Raw genomic sequence first — 25,557 nt, 5'->3', positions numbered from 1 at the left:
CCTAGACTTGGAAGTTCATCTCTCTCTCTCTTTTAAATTGGATTCATTGGGAAGGATTTGAGACAGTGTCTTCAAGGTTTTTTTGTTTGTTTGTTTTTCTCTTTCCTTCTTAATTAGGTTAAAATTGGGCTCTTTCTTTGAAGGTTTCAAAGAATATTTTTTGTTATTCAAAAATGCCCCTACAAAATAAGCAAAGGGAGTTATCTTTGTAAAGTGGAGACTTGAAGGTGCACAGTGGCGAAGCAATTCATTCAGGAAATAAATATGCTCATTGTTAAAGTCCACTTTTTCAGTGCTCTTGGGTAGGCTTCTCTGCTTTCAGCTGTGTGTGGGTATCTGGCGAATGGGTTATTTTGACAGCTCATGCTTGGCACACAGGTAGCAGAAGTCATACTGTATCTCAGAGATAGGTTCCTGCCATCCTCTTGAATTCCTTTTGGGGACTAGGTACCAAATCCGACCACCCCAGTCTATGTCCCTATTTCCTAATTTGTTAACTTGAATTCTGTCTCATATAAATACAATTATACAAGTGAAGAAAATAACCGTACCCATGGGGAACAGAAATTCTGAAATTTCCTGTGTTTGGTGTGTAGAGGGGATCTCTGGTTGCCAGAAGTGCCATTCAGGAGATAGTATAATTCCTAACATTTTCTTGAATTTCCTCAGTCCTGTATGTGGCAAAAAGGATGGCAGATGTACTGCCACTATCTCTGAGCAGTCTTAGCTCTAGGGATTGAAGAGGATGTCAGGTGATAGTCTGAAATGCTTTTCATTAATTTTGTAAGTAGACCAATTTCTTACATCACAGCTGCATGTAATTTCAAGGACACCCCTCCTTTCCACTGAAGTGGAGACCAGACTGTTTGTTTGAAGATGGGGTATAGGAAAAATACAGGAAAAACATTTTCCTCCACTGCAGTCACTTGCATTATAATTGTTTATAGTATGCTCTAGGTGAGACCTCCATCTGCCTTGCTCTCTTGAGGCACCGCTTTGCTTAGATTTTTCCTCTCAGCAGAACGGAGCCTCTAGGAAGAGTTCTCCTCTGTTCACAAGAGCATTTGTTTGCGCACCACGTCGGCCCATAGTTCCTCCCAATTCTCAAGGACGGAAATGCATGTGGAGAGACAGATGATAGTAATTTTCATCGTTTAAGTGATCACTTTATCCCTAGAGGAAAAAAAAGAACCCATATGATGTACATACTGTAGTGGAATATCTTCCTTGCATGGCGTTTGGCTGCTTTTATCACATCTCTTTATGGCTCCTTACATCACGACCTCTGCTTACACCAGTTCTGAGGAGTGTTTACAAGGTGGGGCATCTCTTACTGGAAACTAATTACACTCAGTCCTCCCTATCCATAGGTTCTGCAGCTGCGGATTCTGCATCCATGAATTCAACTGAAGATCAAAATATTTTTTAAAAATTCCGAAAGGTTCCAAAAAGGGAAACTGTAATTTTCCACATGCTGGCAGCTATTTACATAGCATTTACATTGTATTAGGTATTCTAATACCTAATGAGATGACTTAAAGTATACAGGAGGATGTGCGTAGGTTGTACACAAATACTGCTCTGTTTTACGTAAGGGACTTGAGCATCTCTGGGTTTTAGTATCTACGGCAGCCCTGGAACCAATCTCCTGCAGATACCAAGGACGACTGTATACTGACTGCTACCCATTCTCTTCTGCCCTTTGGGGTTCTAAAATCAGGTGACAAACAGCTTCGTCATGACTTTGAGAGGAAGGTGTTAGATAGTTAATATTCTTAAAAAGTTTTTGTGAACTTGCTTGGAGATAATCAAATTAGGAAAAAAAATGTGCTTGCTGAAGGGGCCCTAATGAGGTAGATGGTTCTAAAGCACATTATATCTTTATTTAACCCCGACTCCTAGAGATACATAATGGACAGTTTTAGATTTCTGACACAGATGTGGGGAATGTACTCCTCAAGGAAATTTCAGAGTTAAAAGTAAAACCCTTATTGGTTCTTTCTATAATAATATTAGGGAATCAGCTCATTATTTTGAAAACTGATAAATAAAAGGAAGGAATCATTAAACTTGCTTTCTTTTACAAATTGTATTAACCAGATAGTTTATAAGACAGTCTTTCTTTAGATTTAGTGCAGCTAACAGGTGAAGGATTCAGAAAGTCAGAATTCATTATTCCACTTCCTCCGATGAGTTGCTGGACCCACATGGTGAGCATCTTTTCTGCAGACACCACAGAGAGGCTATCTGAGCTTACATGTCTCCTAATGAAGTATACGGTTTGTAAAGTGTTCCTGTCAAAATTTTAAACTGTGATCTGATCTGGCCTTTTCCTCTGACTACCAGTGAACAGGAAGCTCAGAGCGCAGGGGAACAGAGTGAATTAAACATCATGGAAATACAATTTAAAACATCTAGCCTGGGCAGCTCTACAGGGCAAATGACTTTGTTTCATTAACAACAACAGCAGCAAAAATGCAAGAGTTAAAAGAGAGATGGAGGAGGAAATTATGGATTAAAGGATTTACAGGATATGTCAATAATCCTAAAATGTCTCACCTTTTTTGGATACAATTTTATACAAACTGTAAAAGATTATAATAAAATTGGGGGAGAAAGGTACAGTACTTGAATGATATTAAGGGATTCTTGATGTGTTTAAGGAATTACTACATTTTCATGGCAGAAAAGCATTGAATGGGTAAGGAATGAGCATGGAATTGTTTTTAAAAAAACAAACCTTTTGAAAAGGCTGTGAGTTGCTTTCCAAGCAAAGCCTGACATAAAATGTCTTGTGACCAGACTGCTATCTAGTCCTACTTGAAATATGGGGGAATAAAGAAAGAGGGAGAGATGAAAAACATGTATGACCATGAAGATGAAAGTAGATGATGGTAAATGCAGAGAAAAGTTCTATTTCTAAGGATTTAGATAAAAATGGGGCAGTTCAAAAATCAGTCTCTCCAATTACATCAGTCTTATCCACACAGATTTTTTTGTGGGGTGGGAGGTAATTCGGTTTACTTACTTGTTTTTTTAGAGGAGGTACTGGGGATTGAACCCAGAACCTCATGCATGGTAAGCATGCACTCAACCACTTGAGCTATACCCTCCCCCAGACAGATTTTAAAACATGTGGCAACCCTCCCACACCATCCTTATACTGGCCTCACAGAGGGAGCACCCCTTCTTCCTGCTTTCAAAAGGGGTGCGGCCTCCACTTAGTGATGTTTATAAAAATGGCAGCAGTTTCCTACTTGAATGTTAATTACTGTTATGACACACAAGATAATTTAACTTGCTTCGGTAATTTATTCTTCCTTGTAATTAGATGTAGTAATTGGAAAATCTTCCAGAGTGTAACAACAGTTCCAAAGGTGAAATGGCAGAGGGAGGGAGCCTTCCCATAGGATCTCAACTATAAATCTGGAGCTGGTTCTTCAATCTGCTGTTGCATGGCTGAACCATGCCAGGAACCAGAGATGGCCCTTCTGGGATTGGGTAGGTGGCACCCATGACCTTTAAGAGGTGGATGATTCAAGACGAAGGCAAAGCCCAGCAGATGGTGAGTGTTACCCCGAGAAGAATATTAAAAGCTAAACTGGAATGACTCCCGGCATGATACCACACAGTGCCGTTTTAAAGCCTCTATTCTGGGAGCTCTTCACAGACAGTTCAGAGACTCTGTAGAAGGACCACAGGCCTGTGCAGTCTCTTGATTTTATCTTGTGCTTTTGAACTTCTCTACAGAGTGAACATCCTTTTTTGGCCCAGTGTAGCTTCTAGCTTAGCATTATCCTGTCTAGTAATTTTTATCCTGTTTAGTAATTTTTAATGGCAGTACTGAAGTGATAATTTCAAACGGTATAGGAGGAATGCCTTTTAAATTATGTAGTACTGGTGTACAGAACTAAGACTGAATGGTCTCTAGCTGCTTTTATCTTTATTTGGTGAGTCGTGTGTGGGCAGATAAAAGTCAACAAGGTTTAAGGAAGATCTTTTTAGTCTGCCATTAGTAGTTGGGATTATGAATTGGTTTTATTTACTCAGTATACTAATATGTCTAGAATTTATTTAGAAAATCGACGCCCTCCAACTCTGGATACAACGCTGCCTTTGATAACAATGAATTGTGATGATTTTTGTTCTTGTTCTTCTTTTAAATTTACAAACTCTTAAATGATGTAAGGATTGTGAGCAACAGGATCTAATTTAAGAAAGCAGGGAAGTCGTAAATTTGCTTATCACCTGGACTCCTGTACTCTACTGTTGGAAAGAACAGCACATGAGTAGAGAGTCTGAAGGTTTAAATCGCCTTTCTTCTGAATGTCATAACTAGGTATCTCTGGTGTTAGGAAAGATTTAACCAAGTTATGGATATAAGCAGAGATCTTTGTATCCTCAGGCCAAATATGAATCAAAATTGTTTCTACACTATGCAAATCACAAGCCTGACAAAAATTTAAAAATTTCTCTCCCTTTGACTTTATATTTAAATAGAAATTTGTTTCTGCAAGTTATAGTTAAGGTGTTTAGTTTGGGGATTCGTACATTGTTTGTCTGGTATGTGTGTGTTTTTTTAGCTCAAGTGGCTAACCTCATCACCCAAGTGGAAGGGCCAGCATTTACCAGCATCGCTGACAAAAGTCCAGTATAAGTGTTATTCTCATTGCTTTGAAAATGTTTTCCTGTTACTGATTTTAGACCATGTATGTCATTTCTGTTTTAAATAATAAAATACTACTTTTTGGCCACAGTATCAGTTCAATTTTAAATGCTGCTTTTAAAAAAAAAAAAATCTCTTTCTGCCAAGGACTCTGAAAAGCCAAATACGGCCCTGAATTTTGGTTCCTTTTTTGGATCTGGTTGGCAACAGGAGGAATTGGGAATGTCTTTTATACACTGGTACTCATGAGTATGGTTGAGGGAGGCTAATTTTGTTTGTTGATCTCCAGTTTTACAGCTCTACGCTTTGTTTCCGAGACTGTCATGTGAAAAAGAATTATTTTGTGGTTACTGGTAATGGGGGTTGTGTTGGAGCCTGGAGGAGGAAATTGAAAGGAAAAGAGGATACTGGCATGGAATAAAAATTCATCTCCTTAGTGACTTTGTGTAACATTAGCTTAGACTAGAAGGCTTGCTCCCCATTATCTTACTGCTTTTGAATAAGTATCTGTTCTAAAAGGGCCATGGACAATGTAGTAACTTGGGTCAATGCAAATGTGTTTTCATGGAGAGTGTATTTAAGATAGGAAACTCCTTGGAATAAATTACATATTTGGAAAAGGTTTTTATTCTCTGTTTTATGCAGTATAATACAGTTGGAATTCATAGCCAATTCACACACGTTTCATTTAAAATATATTTAAAAGCCCTCCTCAATGAATAGTTGGTAATTAGGTGATTGACATATTCTCCCATTTGACAATCACACACACCAGTAAATTGCCCTCTATTTTCCAGGAGTATCTGACAAATACGCGAGACTTTCCTTAGCAGTTGTTGTTCAGTAGAATTGTAGGGGACTGAAGGATACTTTATTTCCACAAATTGAGTGAATGCTCATGCTGGAATGCCCCGTCTTCCTGCGTGGTGTATGAAATACTTCCAGATTTGTGGTGGAAAGAGTAGTTCTTGATCCTTAGGTAGTGAAGGAATTTTAAAGTTTAGGGTACCTCTGTAGTGTAAAGGTTGCTTATAGACAAAACTAACTTTTTTTGTTTGTTTGCTTCATACATGGATAATTGTTACTCTAAATCTCAAAGATCAGAGCAATTATTTTGCTTGATTGGTAAACTCTCAGGGATGCTCTTTGTTTTGCTTTTTCTCATATGAGTAGGGAAATACCGAGTTTATTACCTTAATTCATCTTGAAACCTAATTTTAATTTTTGGTGCAACAAAGGGATAGTTAACCTGTCACAAAATACCATGACATAATATTTTGTACTCAAATATTATTTTATAAATAAAATTTATGTTTATATCACCAGTATCGCTTCTGCATGGGTTATATGATTCCCTAAATCATACTTACATTTTTCCCTCTAATATTCATTTTTAATTGTTACAATTCACAGATAGTAGCATGTATAGGTTTAGATATAATTTGATGAGATTTGAATATTGATAGATAGGTATCCATTGTCACCCACACTCCCATCAGTATATGAAGTATTTTCATGACCATAGAATGTATTGTAATATTTTAAATTATAGTATTCCTAATTTAAAAACTAGCAGAGAACCATGGAGTAGTGATCAGAGAAAACCTCACTTTAATTTCTTAGGTACTTACTAGAGGAAAGCAGAGTGGAGAAAGGCAAATGTATTATAATTAATAACTTAATAATTGTTGAGACTCTTCTGTGCAGGTGCTGCTAAAATAGATCTGCTGTTAATAAATACTCTCAAATTTTAGGTACTTATAGGCAACTACACCCACCAGCCCCCCCAAAAAAGAATTTGTGATTAAAGTAAAATGGTAGGTAAAGTAAATCAGGCAAATTAAAAGAAAGGGATCACAAATATCAGTGTCATATAAATAGAATTCAATATAAAAAGAATTAAATGAAATAAACTGTATATCTTTCATAAAGGAAATAAACCTGGGTGCCTACCAGAAGGCAGGGGGTTGGGGAGTTGGGTGAAACCCTTGGAGGGATTTAAGAGGCACAAACTTCCAGTTATAGTATAAATAAGCCACAGGGTTAAAATATGCAGTATAAGGAATGTTGTCAGTAATACTGTAATAACATTGTATGGAGACGGATGGTTGCTAGACTTACGCAGTGTCAAATTAATGTATGCTAATGTTAAATCATTATATAGAACACCTGAAACTAACATAATATTGTTTGTCAACTATATTTCCAAAAAAAAGGAAATGTGCTGTTTATTTTCAGTTATCTCTGAAACATTTATTAAAATTGATTTTTGATTGGACACAGGCAACGTTAATTCAACCCCACCCATTCCTTGGGAACTAAGAAACTGTAACTATTGGACCAAAGTGGAAGTCAAAACTTTTTGGAAAATAATAATAGAGAATCATAAAACTTATACAAAGCAAACAAAATTGTACTCAGAAATGCATAACTTTAAAATAGTCATTCCCGTGTCATGACAACAGAAAATCTTCTGGTTTAAAAAAGAAGATTGGAGAGTAATTTGGAAAATGCTATATATTTTGCTTACAAAACACTCTCAGAAGTCTTGCAGTAAGGTAGTTAGAGACCACAGATACCACAAAGAAAGTACAAAGAACCTACAAACTTTAAGAAATAAGAGAAGAAGATTAATTGGAGAGAGATCCTGTGTTCTCAGGTGAAAGACTAAGCGTTGTAAAGATGGCAGTCTTTCCAAACTAAATGGGTTTTTTGAATTACAGTCAGTTACAATGTGTCAGTTTCTGGTGTATAGCACAATATCCCAGTCATATATATATATACATACATATATTTGTTTTCATATTCTTTTTCATTAAATGTTATTTAAAGATATTGAATACAGTTCCCTGTGCTATACAGAACAAACTTGTTTTTTCAATCTATTTTTGTATATATAGTGGCTAACATTTACAAATCTCAAACTCCCAAATTTATCCCTTCCCACCACCTTTCCCCAGGTAACCATAAGATTGTCTACTATGTCTGCAAGTCTGTTTCTGTTTTGTAGATGAGCTCATTAGTGTTCTCTTTTTTTCTCTTCCAAACTAAATATTTTTGAGGCATTTTTCCAGATTTAGTTCATGTGGAAGAATGAGTAGACAAGATAGTGTACCCTGCAATACCTAGAGAATCCACAAAAAATTATCCTATAAATATGTGAAAAAATATTTAATCTTATTCATAGTCGAAGGCAAGTAGTGAGATACCATTTGGCAGAAACAAGAAATGTTAATGCTGGAATGTTAGTAAGAACTTAGACATTCACTTTCATATTACTACTATTGTTGTCTAAATTGATTTATATTTGGTACGAAGCAAATTTAGAAATACTTATCAGGAGTCTAAAATTATTAATTCATAGTGATTCTGTTTTGTGCAACTAGTAATTTTTGTACTTTTTTTTTAATAGCATAAAAAGTCCAGCAATGTGGAAGTGGTTAAATGAATTATAAGTAAAACTGAAGAGAACTTACTTGCAACCATTAAGTATATTTAAAAATATGGTAAAATAACCATGGTGCAGTATTAGTTGAATGATACATGTGTAACATCATTCTGATATTTTTTAATCATACATATTTCTGGGAGAGAGGAAATCATAGTTTGTAAATTCTTAATTTAGGATAACACAAAATATATTAATTATTTCTTGCCTTTAATAATCAGGAAATACACCAAAATAATTCCTTTTCTTAAGTTTACCTAATAAACTGAAAGGTGGTTTTTCTCTGATTGCTACTCCATGGTTCTTTTCTAATTTTAAAATTAGGAATGCTGTAATATTGTAAATTAAAATATTATAATACTTTGTATTGTCACAGAAATACTTTATGTATTGCGTGGGTTACATGAATACTTATCAATATTCAAAACTAATCAAATTATGTCTAAATCTATACACGCTATTATTTGTACATTATCACCCAATTAAAACAGTATTAGAGGGAAAAGATTAAGTATATATTGTAGTATCTAGTATATATAGATGCCCTTTTTATTTCTTCTCTATATTATCCTGTGATTTCTATATTTTCTATAATGGTCAGAAAACAAAAAAAGATGCTGTACCCAGAATCAAGCTGCAACAAATTCTGGTTGTCACCAGACTCGAAAATCAAAATCATCTCCATAATCTGTGAAAAGCTTAGTAGGTACATTTTGGACCTTACGTTTCTTGCTGTACCTTTAGAGCTGGGACTCCCAGTACCGTGCATTAAATTGTTCTGCGTCTCAAGTGTTCTTTGACTGTGATCTGGGGACAAGCAAGAATATTTTGATGACTAATCCAGGACTTATTTTTATTTATGTGCTTTTTCAGGGACATAGTTTTTTTTTTAAGTGTAAATTCACTTATTAAGCTTGCCTATTTCATATATCATATTCAAGTTTTTTCAGAGAAAGAAGGTTTTTTCCTCTATATCAGACTTTCACTAATTTTCCTTCTCTCTACTAGGGAAATTAATTTTGGCATTTCCCCTTTTGATTTACTAGTTTCTGACCACCCTTCCATCCTATCCATTTGTTCCAGTATTGAGAATAAACATAAACTTACCCATGTCTCTAATTCTTTGGCATCTGTCCTTTGCAGAGTTCATGGATTGCAATCCAAGTTAATTAGTGTGTCAAGGTTTAAATTTGCTGGTGGAGGGGATGTGGGGTAGGACATACATGAGCTTTTAGAAAACCCAAGCTCCCTAATGAATTCAGGTGAAGCCAGGACTTCAATTTTTATTAAAGCAATGCAAAATGACAGGAAAAATTATAAGTATGAAATTGTACATTACAAATTGAAAACTTATGTGGACCAGAGTATGTAGTAGGTGCTATTGATACCCTACCCTGGGAGAACCTTTCTCTAATCTAAGATAGAAGTGGAGCACAGAGGCCTTCATGCATTGACACTGGATTGCTGTCGCATGTTAAACTGAACCCTCCGTTTTAAAGACTGTGCTAAGAATAAGGGCAGCAATACAAACTTGGCAGAAAGATGTGTATGACTTTTGCATGTGAGTGGGTGCATGGTTGGACATGATTCCTCTGGGTGCAATGAACTTTTCCTGTGTACAGAAAGGAGAGTCTTGAGACTTCTCAACCATATACTTTGGTTTATTGTTCTCACTCAACAGCGGTAGGTAGACATTTCAAAGAAATCACAGTTATCAAAAAAGCAGCCTGCAAACTTTCTCCATTTTTTTTTGTTCTAAGGACAGTGTGATGGAACACAAGATTCGGTCCTTGTTTAGCATTTGTATCACTAAACCTTCTTCACAGATGTGGGTTCTGCCTTCTGTGCCACAGCATAAGAATGCTTTCCTATGTTGTTAAAAAGATATAAAGAACAATATTTTGTCTAATGCTTTTTGTTATTTTGAGACCATTTTTTTACTACTGTGGAAGCAGACGGTGACTTCTTCCCTGGAGTTCCTCTTCCCTGTGTGTGGCTGAGTCTAGCAGAGGCTCATGCATTTCCCCCATCTCTATAGGAATATATACGTAATTATGTGGAGATGCTATCCCTACGAACTTCATTGATTATTGAAACATTTTATAGTTCCTACTTTGTGTTGGGCGCTGTTGTTAAGCATAGCGCACTGATTAAATCATTTCCTGCTTATTACACATCCATGAAGTTTGCTATTAATATCTCTATTTTATAGCTGAAACACTGTGGCTCAGAGAGGTAACTTTGTCTAAGTCACATAGGTAGCAGGTAGCAGTGTGAACCCAAGCAGTCCGACTGCAGAACATAACCTCTTAACCACTACACTGTAACACCTTTTGCGTCGTCTGCTTGAAGCAGTATGTTGAGAGATGAGTATTAGAGTATCTTGCTTAGCATTCACTGCGATGGCCATAATCACAAAAATTAAAAATAACAAGTGTTGGTGAGGATGTGGAGAAATTAGAATCCTTGTATGCTGCTGGTGGGAAGGCAAAGTGGTACAGCCACTGTGGAGAACAGTTCCTCAAAAAAATTAAACATAGAATTATCATATGACTAAGTAATTCCACTCCTAGGTATAACCCCAGAAGAACTGAAAAACAGCACTTAACAGATACATATTCACCTCTGTTCATAGCAGCAGTATTCCCAGTAGTGGGAAGGGAGAGACATCCCAGATATTCATGAATGGATGAACGGACAAACCAATTGTGTTATATCCGTACAATGGGATACTTTTCAGCCATGAAAAGGAAGAAGTGCTGATGCCTGCCACCACTTAGATGAATCTCAGAAACATTATGCTAAATAAAAGAAGCCAGACACCAAAGGTCATATATTATATGATTCTGTTTATATGATGTTCAAAATAGATAAATCTACAGAGACAGAGCTCAGATTGGTGGTTGCCAAGGGTTGTGGGAAGGGGAGATCCGGAGCTACTGGGTGATGAGAATGTTTTAGAACTAGATGGAAGTGGTGGCTGTATTACAATATTGTGAGTGCACTGAATGCTACTGAATTGTTCATTTAAAAATGTTAATTTTTGTTATGTGAATTCCACCTCAATAAAAAGGCAAATTGAATTAAAATGACTAAGAGGGGGAGAAGGGTATAGCTCAGTGGTAGAATGCATGCTTAGCATGCACGAGGTCCTGGGTTCAATCCCCAGTACCTCCATTAAATAAATAATAGATCTAATTACCGCTGCCCACAAGAAAAGTAAAATGAATGAATGAATGAATAAATGAATGGCTAAGATATCCCACGTCACCTAGCCTGCAGTTGCCTCGGTAGCTGCTTTTGTGGAGTCCATGCTCATATGTTCTGTGGCAGAATAAGGCAGGCAGGCACCGTCACCCACAGACATTGTGCTGAGTGCTTTACACATGCAGGGCGCAATGAGTGACTTGGTTCTTAGGCTCTTGGATCCTACTGTCTCCGAGAATTAACAGAGGGACAGACAAAATATGAAGACTCTGTGTTGATTGAGCTGACACTCGGTAAATAAAGGCTTACACTTTGGGTAAGCAAAGGGATGATGTCCGAGGAATAAGAAGGGAGTCAGAGGACTTCATGTGTGTTCAGACAGCGTGATGTTATCTTTCTTATAATTAGGGTAGGTTTCAGTCATGCATACAGAGGATTCAGGTGAGAGACGTGCTTGTGAAGAACCCTGTACACATCTCTAGCTTTTTCTGAGTATGGAGGGAACCTTCCAACGTGTGGCCCGGTGCCACCTGTGCCCAGAGGTTCTTCCGGTTCAGTGTGGGCCTTTGATGTTCTCAGGTTCTTTTCTAAGTTGGCCAGAAGCTTTAAATATACACTGCATTCATCTTCACAGTATCCCTGAGGAGCAAAAGGAAGGAAAACTTGGGACACAGTGAGGGGAAGAAGCTTGCCTGAGGTTGGGTAGCTGGGCTGTGCGTCTCAAAGGATGAACCTTGTTTCCCTGACTTCCTCACCTCTTCAGTTCAGGTGTTTATGTGGGTAGATACATTCACTCCTATCTAGTCCTCTTGGGTTACTGAACTTGTTGATTTGGCAATATCTACATTTGTAGATTTTTCACCCCAGACTTGGAGTGATAAATGGAAATGTTTACTTAAAAAAAATCATTGTGTTACCCAAGTATTTTCTGCCTTGTTGGACAAATTTCATGTGTCCCTTTGTTAAATAAATTAATATTAATCAAAATTATGACCAGCCTTCTCCCCTCTCGAACTTCCCATTTACTTTTACCAATTGTCAACGAAGCTTACTTAAAACACCTGTTCTGATCTCTGGGAGCCTGTTGCATTTGCACTGAATCTTGCTTGAGAATTTTCCTGGCCTGAGGCTATTTAGGTAGAGATTCTTTCAATTGTTAATCCTCCACTTTGTCTCCTTACCCCTCCGTTGCCATCAGCCTCATCTTTCCCCCTCCAGACCCTCAGTACCCAGGGGGAAGGATGCCTCCTCTTGCTTTCTAGATCTTACTCCTTTATTCTTTCAGGGACCTCACTCCACCAAGTTATTCTCCATTGTTTTCTCTTTGCAGCCTTCAAATGTGGTTATGTCTCTTTTATTGGAGGAAAGGAGAAAGAGAGAAAAGGACGGGAGGAAAAAAGTAAAACCTCCTCTACCCCACCTCTTTCTTTGCTTATCTTGAATCAATCTCTTCTTTCACAATCAAAAGTGGAATGTCTGCATTTTGAGTCTTCACTTCCTTGCATCTCATTGGCTCCCCTGCCCGGTGCAGCCTGGTGTTCAGTTTCCATAAATGTCTAGTTGATGTCACCAAGTGTTCATGTTGCTAAAATCTAGTGAGTACTGGGTCCTCTTTGTATTTGACTTCCTAACAGTGTGTGTACTATGGATGGCACCTTCTCGAAACACTTTTTCCTGGTGTAAGTGACACCATCCTCCCAGTTTTCTTCCTACATCACTGTCTTCCACGTTGATAAGCTCCTTTCCCCTCTTCCTTTGTTCTCTACATACTCTCTCTCTGGGTGAACCTCATTAATTCCTGTAGGTTCATATACTGTCTGTGTGTGACTGATCCCCAAAATTCACCTCTGTTTTGGTTCCCATTGTAGGATCTCAGCAGCCAGCACAACATGCATTCAGCGTTTGTTTTTTTTTTTAAATTGAAGTATAGTCAGTTACAATGTGTCAATTTCTGATGTACAGCATAATGTCCCAGTCATGCATATACGTACATATATTTGTTTCCATATTCTTTTTCATTGAAGGTTATTACAAGATACTGAATATAGTTCCCTGTGCTGTATGAAGAAATTTGTTTTTTATCTACTTTTACAGATAGTAGTTAACATTTGCAAATCTCAGACTCCCAAATTTATTCCTTCCCATCCCCTTTCCCTGGTAACCATAAGATTGTTTACTAAGTCTGCGAGTCTGTTTCTTTTGTAGATGAGTTCATTAGTGTCCTCTTTTTTCTTTTCTTTTTTTTTAGATTCCACATACAAGTGATATCATATGGTATTTTTCTTTTTCTTTGTGGCTTACTTCACTTAGAATGACAGTCTCCAGGTCTATCCATGTTGCTGCAGATGGCATTATTTTATTCTTTTTTATTGCTGAGCAATGTTCCATTGTATAAATACTCTTTTTTTTTTTGTAGGTGCAAGTAGATTGATAGATGTTTCCTAATAGCACTGATAACTTTCCCAAAGATACTGCTGCTGTTAGTAGTCATAGTAGTGGTGATAGTAGGAGTCATCATTTATAACGATACAGATTCAAATGAGCAGAGGCTTTGCCAGTCTTGTTCATTGCTAGGACGGTTTGCCTGGCGCATGGTAGGTAATGATTAATATGAACAGGTGAATGACTCCAGAAAGATCCTACTGGAGGAACAGTGCTCTTCTGTGAGCCTGGCTTCCTCAGTCACTTTTCACCTGTCCAAGTGTACTCCTCATGGACGTCACTGAGAGCCACAGTTACTGAATTCTTTTTCATCCCAGTTCCACCAGTACTGCTCCTGCCTATGTTAAGTAGAAAGTCAGAATGTTTTCTAAGAAATCTTTCTTCTCCCCTCCCTCCTTCCCTCCTGTTACCTGAAAACTGGGTTCTCCTCTTGGTGGATATTAAGCCAAAAGATATAACCAAGCCAAAGATCTGGAGAAGGAAGGATTTATTACTACTGGCAGCAGGTAAGGAGAACAGCAGAGATCTTTCCCAAAGCAGTGCCTGTCCAACAGCAAAACTGGGAAAGTTTTAAGCCAAGGGTACATGCATATTCATGAAGAGGCTTGGGCAGTCTACAGAGTCCAAGCTTTAGTTGTTTCAAGTCAAGAGGGTTAGAAAAGGTCAGTATCATCTTTCCTTAGTTTCTTGCCAGCCTGGGGGTTCTCACCTGGGTAGTTCCTGCAGAACTCAAAGATCTGTATCCAATTGTTACGTAAATCCCTTGAGGAGAAACTGGGACTCTGTTTTGTCACTGAGCTGTTGTTTCTTGACTGCTTTTCCTTTGTTCCTGCACTCCTTCACTTCCCTTAAGATCACTGATCACTGATTACTGAGACTTGTTCAAGGGCAAGCACTGTGGCCAGACTTAGATCACAAAATGGCTCAGGCCAAAGTCTCTTCTGTCAAGAGAGCAATGCCTGGTTCTCTTTCTGGGGAACCCCCTACCCTGTCTGTTTACAAAGTCTCCCCCTCACCTCATGAGAGCAGCCTTATTTTTATACCATCCTCCTTCAAGCCCTTTTCAAAGGAACCTGTTGGGAAAAATCAGCTGAACACTGTGTGCACATTTAAACTTTGTGGGCTGAGTTGACTCTGCAGAGGAGACCCAGCAGGGAACCTGAACAACTCAAACCGTCTCTCCTTAGCATTCCTCTCACTTGGAGGAGCTCTTCTTCAGATCTCTCATTATTTGATCTTCAGTTCTTGGAGATGCTGATTTTCCTAGGACCTTCTATCAGCCCGCCTCAACCCTGAGGTCCTTGGGTGTGGCTGCAGTGACTTACTTCCCTGAGCCCTTTCCCCCAATGCAGGGAGCACTCTCTGTTGAACTCTCCCAGCCTAACAGCCTCCAGGCCTCACAGGCATCTTCTTCTCATTGTCTATCTTTTGTTGTTACTGTTGCCCTTGTTCCTTTCGTAAAGTGACAGTTTATTTGTCAAGATGCTTACACGTTCCCTTTTAGAGAGTGTCTAAATTAATAAACATTGGGCAAGGAAAGCTAATCTGAATTTGTGTTTTTACTGAGAGCACTCTAATTAAACACAGGCTGGTAAAACATCAACCAGACCCTTATGCCTCCTGCAAAATCTGATCTTTTCCCCAGTCTACTACACTGAGACCTGATTGCCTTTATTTCCAAGTTCAGAGGGGTATAGGTAAACAAAGATTAGAACGGCCTTGTAGTGAATATGCATGAGCCTATAAAATACAAGTATAAATTGGTTAAAGCGCAATAAATTTTTTTTCTATCTCCTGAATGCTTAGCAGCATTATAAAGACATGAACATACTGTCATATTTCAGTGAGCTGCAGTCTTGCCACTTGATGTGCTTAATTATTTCCAAGGTCATTTCTTTTTATGAAATCAGGGCAAGCTGGAAAATGTCATATAGCCTGTAAGTATAGAATGAATTCCTATTTTCATTGTCATTTCATCGTGGCACATAGTTGTGGTTTTGAATTTCCAAGTTGTAACCAGTCTTTGAGTACAAAAGTCACAATAATTTATAATATTAGGAACATGGCATCCATTATCTCGCCAGCCAGTAATGTTCCAGGGATCTTTTCAAAGGAAAAAAAAATGGCAAAAAATAATTGATGTGTTCTGGAAGTATGAATATTTAAGGCATCGGGTTAACAATGCAGATGAAGGTGATGAAGTGTCCAATAGGTGCTACAATAAGATAAATGTAATTGAGGTATGCAGCTGAAGGGATTATGTACTCAGCCCCTAAGTCACTTAGGGTATATATTAAGTAAGCTGCTGACACCCCACATTTCAGCTGAAAATGATTTTTCCTTGCATAAAGCAAAGACTAATAGCATAGCATAAGAACCTCAATATAAGTTGTAATTCTAACACTTGAATAGGAAGTCTCAGCTGTTCATGATGTAGGTATACGGATGGTATAGTTCATATCCTTTTATGGGAATCCTGACATAACCAGGAATCTCTGCATCTGCATCTGGAAAACCCTCACATTTTACTGTGCTTGAGGATTTGAGGTGAGTCTTGGCTAGACATCCTAACGAAGAATTTTGATCTCAGGATTCAGATTTTTGCTGCCACCAGCTGTTAGGAAGTGCTTGTTATTTTGTAACCATGCTTGAAAACCATGGATTCCTCAGCTTCGTAGCAATTTGGATTCAGAGGTAACACAAACAAAAAATTCCAGATCCTTATAAAGAGGAGATAAGGATTTTAAATGATCCAACAGCATTCATGCCCATTCTATTAGTTGGAAAAGAATTAACATGCCTTGAGTGACAGTATTGTTCAGTTCAGTTGGCTACAATCCTCAGAAATACTTCTCTGTATGGCTTGAGCCCAGGGTGACTCTGAGGCAAATTCTAGCTGTCACTTATGCCAGAGTCTGACAGACTTCTTTTCCCAGAAACACCCGCACCCCCATATGCTTATTCTCATCAGCTTAACCTAATTCTGGAGGGTTCTCTTGGAGTAATTGAGGCAAAAATCTCCCTTCATTTAGCCAACTTGGAAATCTGCAAGAGATGTGCCGTCTCTTCAGTTGATGGTCCTGTCTGTCTAGCGTTACTTCACTGTTAGGCTGCTTTTTCACATCAGAAACATTGCTCACACAGCTGTAGCCTGTACAGTTAGTCTTTCTTTGACAGATTCACCAGGAAAATCTAATTTAGCTTAGCCAGCCAGATACACTGCGGCTTGGCTCATGCTTACTTCTTCAGCCACACTGCCCTTTTCTGTTCCCAAAACTCTCCAAGCTCCTTCCAGCTTCTCACAGGCTTTTATCTCTGAAATACTCATCTTTTCACACTTGGCAAACCGACAGACAGACACACACAGACACACACACACACACAGACACACACACACACACACACACACACACACACACAATTGCTGGCAAAATCCTACTTCCAAAGGAAGCCTACTCTAACCCATATACGCTCATATAGGCAAACCTTCCGTCTCCCACCCAGACTAGGTTAGGTTCCTCTGCTGAACTGTTATACACTCCATAATACCTCATCATTTTTATCATAAAGCATTTATCATAATTGTGATATTTTATATGTTTACTCATGATTTAATGCCGCTAGGACAGGAGTAATGTTGGTTTTGCTCACTAGGGTATTCCCAGCTCTTAGCACCATGCCTCATGTATGAAGCACACGATGCAGATTTGTTGAATGAAAGGATATTAGCATTTCACAATTAGCATTCATTCTTTTGGTTTGAAGGCTGCTATTGGCTTAGCTGGGGAACAGTGATAGGAGGGTCTGGATAGAGGCCAGTAGAGTCACAGCTGATGGTGTGGGTTGAAGAAAAAATCAGGATTGGGGAAGACACATTCCTGCCTGACAGTCATTTTAAATGTTCTCTTCTTGGGCAGATCTGTATCTGATTGTCTTTTTTTTTTTTTTTTTACATTTTTTATTGATTCATAATCATTTTACAGTGTTGTGTCAAATTCCAGTGTTCAGCACAATTTTTCAGTGATTGTCTTTTAAGGCTTGGGAAGAAAAGCTTTTAGGTCAATAAAAGCATGACATTTATTGTCAAGAATTTATTGAGCAATGACTGCAGGCACGGGGCTAGACACTCTCGTCTACTAGGAGACACAGAAGTAAATGAGTGACTTCAGGAGAGCATGATGTGCTGGGGTAGACTAGGCCCAGGGTGATGCTTCAGGCCCCCAGTCAGAGGTGGAGGCTGAGGGAGCCTTTCTGGAGGCAATGAGGCCTGAATTGCTTTTCGAATTCCTCATAGGAGATAGTTTTGCGAAAGCAGGTGCAGCATGGGAGAGGGGGAATGGCCCAGGGGAGGGTGGGGAAGGCTGTGACGTGGCACATAGAGGAGCTGACTGTCCCTCAGTGTTGCTGGTGCTCGGAGAGGGGGGCAGGTGGGTAGTGACATAGGGTGAGGCTGGGGTGTGGGCAGGGCTGCTCAGAGGCACTGTAATACACAATGACATAAATTTGAGGTTTACACTCAAAGCCACTGGGCCCCAGAGAAGAAGAGGCCTCTTGAGGAAAACAGACCTTTCTAACTACTACAGTGAAAATGGCCTGTCATGCTTCACGGTTCAGCTGCAGCAGGTGTGCCCTGCCAGCTGCATTTGCATCTGCAGATGACTCTGAAGTGCTGGGTGGTGGTGGTGGGAGGGGAGGGAATGAGGTTCACCTGAAGCAATTGCTAGAACACTGGGCTCATCTGACGTTACTGTCTTTGGGTCTCAGCTTGTGGGGCAGTAATGTTCAGGGTGAGGGGTGTCAGCCAGCAGCCCCACCTTCCGTCTGTCTCTGCCCTAGAGAAGACCAGAGCAGCTCTGCAGGCCTCGTGGGATTCTTTGAGACTCTCCATCTCTGTTCAATCTTCCCAGATTTTAAAATAATAGCTTGTCCTGGGTACGATGTGTTCTCAGTGCATTTCCCCGTGCCTGCCTACAGGACTCACCTGTAGACTCCTCGTTCCCTGCTGCCTCTTCCCTGGTGTGGGAACTCAGGGCGTGCTGGGACCAGGCAAGGTGTGCCGTGAGGTTAAACTACGACGCCTTCACAGCTCCCTGCTTTCTCCATTTCCCTGGACCTCTTTATTCTCCAATTCCTCAGGAAACTCAATTACCTTTACTTCATTATGCAGAGCAATTTAACTCTCAAACATCTTTAGGCTCCAGGCCCACCTTTGCAAATCCAGGAGCTCATTAGTGTGCACAGCACTGAAAAACTGGCAGGAGCTTTGAAATTTCAGGCTTTTCTTTTGGCCTCCCCAGGTAGCTGAGAGTGAAAAGGAACAGTAGATTTATTTTCCCACTAAGGTGAGTTTCACTCCCGTAAACCTCAATGTCAGAAAGAGATACAGCCAGTTTCAACTTGAAGAATTCTTTTTCTTCCCAGGACATATTAGAGAGGTAAAGAATCACATGGAAATCTCTCCATCTAGAATTCCAAATAAATGAAAATACTAGAACACATAATGAAGCACTTCTCATAAATGTGAGTGAATAGGATGGTAGGTAATAACCAGCATGGGTTTGGAAGGAGGAGTTCTGTCAGGTCAGTATTCAGAGGCATATTGTTAAAGCAGGGAATGAAGGCAGCGGAAGAGGATAGAGCCTGTGAGTGTGAATTTGGAAGTCTCAGTCGTGTCCCCTCTCCTTCCTAACTCTGTGAATTGAGGGTAGTCACTTAACCTAAGAGTTGGCTTCCTTATTTGTAGAATAAAGTTGGTACCCACACCATGAGGTTGTGGGAGATTGACGGGAGGAAGTGTCTGGAAAACATTTGTCTGGTCCCCCCCTTCTAGGACCCGGGCCCCTCGATACCAGTGGCTCTTATCTCACTGGCCGTGCCCCCTGCATTCCTGCACGCAGGTATCCTGTTTCACGAGCCACACCCATTGTCACATCAGGGCCTTTGCACCTGCCCCTGCCTGCCTACAATGCCCTAGCAGACACTGCACCTTGCAGGCAATACCCACCATGCCTTCTTCCTGCTAACAGAGTTCTAGGGTTGGGGGCTGCAGAAGGCCCTGGCCAGTTAAAAGCCTGCCGCTGTCCAAGCTGCTTTGCAGTGGCTGTGTGACAGTGTTCAGAGCAGATGTAAGTTGAGGTTTATGGGCAGGGCTTCTGGGAGAGCTATTTTCTGAAATGAAAGGACTGACTAGGCTAGCTGGGTCTTTCACCCTTCTCTTCTGCAGTCGTCCCCACCAGAATGCCCATTTCCTTCTAAAGTGGTTGAATGGCCCTCTGGGTGCGCCTAAGGAGGAAAGAGCTACACGGGAGGAGGGTGTGGCAAAGGAGGGAGCATGGGTCTCCAGTGGCGTCCAGGAACCCCGCTGAGAACAAGAACTCTCTTTTTGGGTAAACCATTTTATTTGGTTTTCTCTTGTAAGCAGTTAAATTTAATTCTGACTGTTGAACGTATTCTTCCCCCGCCACTTAAAATTTAAAAATATTTGTATGGTCAACTCCTCATCATTTGGGATTCAGCTGAAAACATCCTCCTCAAAGAGGCCATCCCTGGTCCTCCCATCAGTAGCTCTTCCTTTCACCTTCCTGTGCCATCATCACTGTTTTATCCTAACATCATGAGCTGAAACTGTCTCGGTGCTGTACATCTCACTTTCTGTAGAATTAAGCTGCGTCGGAATAAGGACCTAGTATATCTTGTTCACTGCTCTGTCTGCACAGAGAAGTGAGTCTGATACAAAGTAGATGCTCAGTAAATATTTTGTAAATAAATATAAATTGTATTATCTGGGTTAAAGAGCAACTTTTTTGATTTAGTCACTAGTTTGTTGGGAAGAGGAAAAATAAATTGAAGTAGGATTAATGGTATTGGACTGATTATGTATCTATATATTTATATAGTCTGTGCTTCTTTGTATATTTATGTAACTCAGATGAATAAGTTGAGCATTTATGTGCTCGGAATTCTAAGTGCCTTTCAGTTTTTCATATTTTGCGAAAAATGGTTTGTATAAAAAAAAATATAAAAGTTTACACCTTACTCTACCTTTACTGGGTATTTCTACAAAAACAAAAGTAAAGCTAATTTCCTCTTTTAACCATTGTGTATTTGTTTATTCTAAAGTCTTTGCTCAAAGTGAATCTTGAGTTGTATGGTGAACTTTGAAATAGAACTGCTTTTCTGTCCCAGTAGAAAATGCTCTTCCGCATATGTCTCAACGGCTTCGTGTCAAAATGTGCTTTTTTGCATGTCAGGATGCTCCTCTTCCCTTACTGTGCATTTCAAAGGATGGCAGTACCGAGAATGAAATTTTAGTGTCAGACACATCAATTACAAACCAACGGAGCTATTTCATTTTTCACCAGTGATAGAGAAAGAGAGTCAAGGGAATAATGAGTCTATTTTTACCTTAAAGTTGCAGCATTCAGGATAAGATGTCTTCACTTAGAAATCAGTCACTCCCTTGACTGTGGGCCAGTGCAAGCTTTAATAATTCATTCTGAAACCTGCGCTTGCCAGGCTAGTGCTCCCTGGCTCTTTACTTATTTAGAGGTCTGTTTACCTCTCGGTTTGCACCTGCAACTGTCCATTCAGCCCACTGTGCATAACCAGTGGAGAATAAGCCCATTAACTAGAATAATTCAAGCATCTCAGTTTCCTGCTGTCTTCAACTTACTCAGATCTCACTGGCAACCTATTTCTTTATAAAGCTCATCTTTCATCTGAACCATGGGTCCAGAGCCGTAATGCAGTGATCAGAATCATGTGGTTCTGTGACGTTTGAGAATTTAGAAGCCTTGTAATAGATGGCCTAGTTTTCAGATTCTCAAAGCACTTTCGCTAGGGAGTGATATTGTTGCTAGTCTCTTGTGTGATTAAGCACAACAGCAGACTGTAGCAGAATACAAGAAAAGGACACAAGACCTGTGAAAAGAAGACAAAGCTCATTGTTGTGGCAAGGCAGACTCCATCCCTTTAGGATGGGCAACCCAGATGACCCCATAAAGAGGAATCCTAGTATTCAAATAGGTCATTTGCGTGTAACAAAGAACATGATTGAAAGGAACAATTTGAAAGGGAATAATGCCTCTTAGCATCTGTTTCCTTGATGACAACACATGATGTCTGAATGAGTGAGAGCCTGTCTTTGAAAAGTTCTTAAGAAAAGGAATTGCTGCAGTTTCTTAAATCCGGCAGTATAGTGTCGTAGTGAAGAGCTTGGTCCCTGGGGCAAGAGGGCCACTTGCCTGTTGTCTGCTCTTGGGCAAGTTCCTTACAATCTCTCTTGCCTCAGTTTTCTCATCTGTAAACTGGCTAGCCAGAGCTTCCTGAAGCATGTTTTGCTGCCGAGCCCAAAGCACAAGCTGCAAACAGGCAAAAAAGTGGAATCTGTTTGCCAAGTGGAGGGAGGGGGCCAGGTAACACCTGTGCACTGTCACTTCAGGGGTGCCTGGGACAACACTGTCCTTTGTCTCTTACCATGGGACTCCTCAACTTTGCTGATATAAGCCCTAAATAGAAATTCTATGCTATTCCAAACAGATGTAAGCCTTTGCATGGTGTATGTGTGACTTTTCATCTTTGCCCTCATATCTCCTGTGAGTCCTTTCCCCATGAATGGTACCCACGATGAATCAGTTACCCGAACCAGACACCGGTTTCATTCCAGGCTCCCTTGTGTCACCCACCTCTGTCATCCGATCAGCCATCAGTCTGGTGTGTTCCACCTCTTTACCTCCTATCCCTTTCTAGTGTAGCTCAACCAAATTCAGCTCAAACATGACCTCTTAAAAGGAAGCATTCTGTGGCTCTCCCTTTTCAGTCTATTTCGGGTGCTGTTTTGGCTCTCCAAAATACTTTGTTCTGTAGAACACTTACAGCAGTCTTCTGTAAACATTAATTTCTTCCCTTGGACTCTGAGCTCTTTGGGGCAGAGGTTGGGTCTTATTTGACTTTATATCCCTAACTCTTGGCACAATGCCTCACAGACATTTAATGTTTATCAAAGGAATCAAAGAATTAGGTCTTTGTGAGTTAATCTTGGGTTGTAACCACGATGTAGAACTTATTCTCATGGGAAAATATGTTCTCAACTTCCAAATAACTTAGGGATACAAGCTTAAAAGTATTAGCAATTGGCATTCTCAGAGTTCTTTGTTAAGTTTAGCATCTAAAGTCTTGAAGAAAGTTGATTCCACGTGTTGGTGACTTGCCAGTCCTCCACCCTCGTCAGTAGCATCCCGGTGGCAGGATTTCCATAGTTCTTTTCATGTTCTTATTTCGTTTTTTAAAACCCATTTCTCAGATTTATGGGACTGGGGTAGGCTGTCTGCTGAAAGGGTCTTCGCTAAATTTACGTGAAGTGATAAGCAGTCTTTTTGCATGTAGTAAACACATAATAGTCAAATTACCTATTTGAAGTTAAGAGCCAAGGCAAACCTCCCAGACCTTAATATTAATTGAAAAAATCCTGTCCTTATAACTGCCATAGCTAAGGGTAGATAAGATTCTTGCCATGTTGTAGTTTGGTTTCTGCCTCTCCTGTTGACTCTGAAAATCTTGAGAGTAGGAAATCTTATTCACTATATTGTCAGCATCCAGCATGATAAATGTTTGGTGAGAGATGAATCAGTAAATGAATGATTGTATTTCCTTCTCGGCTTTGATGAGAAATTATTTGATCAAGTTACTTGGTTTGATAATTTTTTCTTTAGAGTGAAGGTGAGTTTTGATTACTGTGAAGAAGAGCTGGTTGATGGGCTCAAAGTTTTATATTCTTATTTAATCAAAATATCAATCAGTGGACTATTCCTACTGGGTAGCTGCTTTGAATCAAGAAAATTATGAAATGAAAGGGATGAAAATTATCTGCTTTGTTTTTTTTTATTGCTCTCAAAAAATTGGAATTTGCCATGGAGAAAAAGCTAGAGATCAAGAAATTATCTTTTTCTTTTTAAAGTAATGCCAATTTGCCATAATAATAAAATAATAATAATGAAAAAATAAATTAATTAGTTCCTTTCACTATCTTCATCAGATGCATGGCTTGTTTAGGGTAAAGGGATTTGGGAATGAAGACACAAATTCATTAATTCATTTTGCTGGTTTAGTGTAATGTTCACTTTGTAGTAACTTCATTTCTTTAGTACATTGTCACTGTCATAAATTAAGTAGAAACAGTAAAGGAAGAGCCCTTTCTGTGTTGTAGTGCTTCTTGCAAAATTTTGTTAAGTACTATCCTATTGTTTTTAAAAGGAAGGCAGGTAGAAAACATTGGGTCTGAGACTGTATTAAAAGAAAAATTAACCAGAGGGGTGCTGGTTTCAGTTTCCAAGATGACTGTTACACCACTAATAGAGCGATATGGTCTTGAAGTGTGTATCTGGGCATCCTTCTGTGCTGTTAGCCAGGGTGAAACTTTGAAAATGTAAGTCTTGAATCACTCTCTGTACCAGGATAAACATGTTTCGCAGAAGAAAACAATGAGAGCTTAGTAGAGTGGCATCAGGTAGAACCTTGGTTCCTTGATAGCTCTCTTTGCCAAAGAAGTCGTTTACTGAACCACTTTTTGAGTTTTTACTGAAAATAGAATCAGCAGAGATTGCATACTGAAGGCTTTGGAGCCACCAAGACCCTGATTATTTTCATTGATTCATTCAGTAAATAGAGGCAAGGAGGCAAGTTACTGTCTTACGTGCTTGGATATACAGACAAAACCGTGCCATTGTTTTGCCATTGATGAACTTACAGTGTAGTGAAGCCACTGAAATATAGAAAAATAATTCAAGGGTGGGAGGGTCAGCAAAACGTACAAACCTTAAGATCTTCTGACTTTGCGTGTAAGAGGTCATTGGAAACCAAAGCAAGAATAGATGTAGGGCTTAATGATGTCATAGTACATGTTATAAAATATTGAAAATTTGGGTAATGGAGATAACAAGTATAGAGATGTTTCCTAGTGATTTGGCTCTGAAGGGAGAAATAAAGTATTGTAGCTAGAGGTGAATGGATTTAGAGGAGGGTTTTGTTTTCCTTTAAGATGGAAGACTGAGAGTAGGTTTTTAGCTGAGGGAAGTAGTTAACTGGAGAAAGAGACTGAAGATAAGGAAGGAGGCAGGATGGATGAAGTGTAGAACAGAGGGGAATGGGTTGTCTGATTGGAGGAGGACTATTCCTCTAAAAAGGGGAGAATTTAAAGGAAGGACACACATGCTGTTCATGGGGATTGGGTAGCAAGTTGATAGCAGGTCGTGGCTTCTGTTTCCCTGGTAAACTCGGGAGCAAAATAGTCAGTTGAGGAAAAGTACACACACAGGGTTGGGGCTTGAGCAGAGAGATGGAGGTTTGAGAGAACTTCTGAGGGAGTGAGACTGGACCATGTGATCGAGTGCCAGGGTCATGTGCAAGTTATAAGGGCAAACCAGGCACCATACATATGCCAAAGCACTGATCCACAGAGTTCCACAAGTTTCTTCATCACATAGCTTAGCAGCCAGGTGTTAGAGCAAGTAAAAACAGCGAACGCTTATTGAACACTCACTTTGTGCCGGGCACCTTATGTGTAGTACCTCCTCCATCCTCACAACAGTGCTGTACAAAGCTCCTGTTATTACAACCTTTATTTTGCAGATGAGACTTGAAAGAGGAATGCATTGTTCAGTGTTCTACAGTTAATAAGTAGCAGCGCTGACGTTCTAGTGCAGGTAGTGCTGTTCCGTAGCCTGTGCTCACCTGTGCTTTTCTGATTTAGAGCAGGAAAGTGCTTAGTTGGCTACTCCAGGTTGTATTCTGCTAAGTA

The 25,557-nt window shown here is 39.6% G+C and overlaps 1 protein-coding gene and 1 non-coding gene across 3 annotated transcripts in view; one reads left to right on the top strand and one right to left on the bottom strand.

Moving 5' to 3' along the window:
• Positions 1-25,557, top strand: part of SMYD3 (SET and MYND domain containing 3) — a 550,148-nt gene that overhangs the window by 227,348 nt on the left and 297,243 nt on the right. Inside the window, exon 1 of one of the 2 annotated variants that reach the window (XM_072948628.1) lies at positions 3,385-3,565. The exons of the other annotated variant lie outside the window; for it this stretch is intronic. Within the exon in view, the coding sequence (XP_072804729.1) occupies positions 3,515-3,565 (51 nt within the window). The 5' untranslated portion in view covers positions 3,385-3,514. Of the gene's footprint in view, positions 1-3,384; positions 3,566-25,557 lie in introns of those variants that run through there. 2 annotated transcript variants of the gene reach the window in all.
• Positions 3,041-3,114, bottom strand: TRNAG-ACC (transfer RNA glycine (anticodon ACC)). Its single transcript has one exon. It is a non-coding gene; the product is annotated as a tRNA-Gly (tRNA).

The sequence above is a fragment of the Vicugna pacos genome, chromosome 23, assembly GCF_048564905.1.
Source record: "Vicugna pacos chromosome 23, VicPac4, whole genome shotgun sequence".
NCBI classification, from domain to species: domain Eukaryota; kingdom Metazoa; phylum Chordata; class Mammalia; order Artiodactyla; family Camelidae; genus Vicugna; species Vicugna pacos.
Note: the sequence above shows the minus strand (reverse complement) of the source record. Positions and strands in the feature narration are given on the sequence as shown.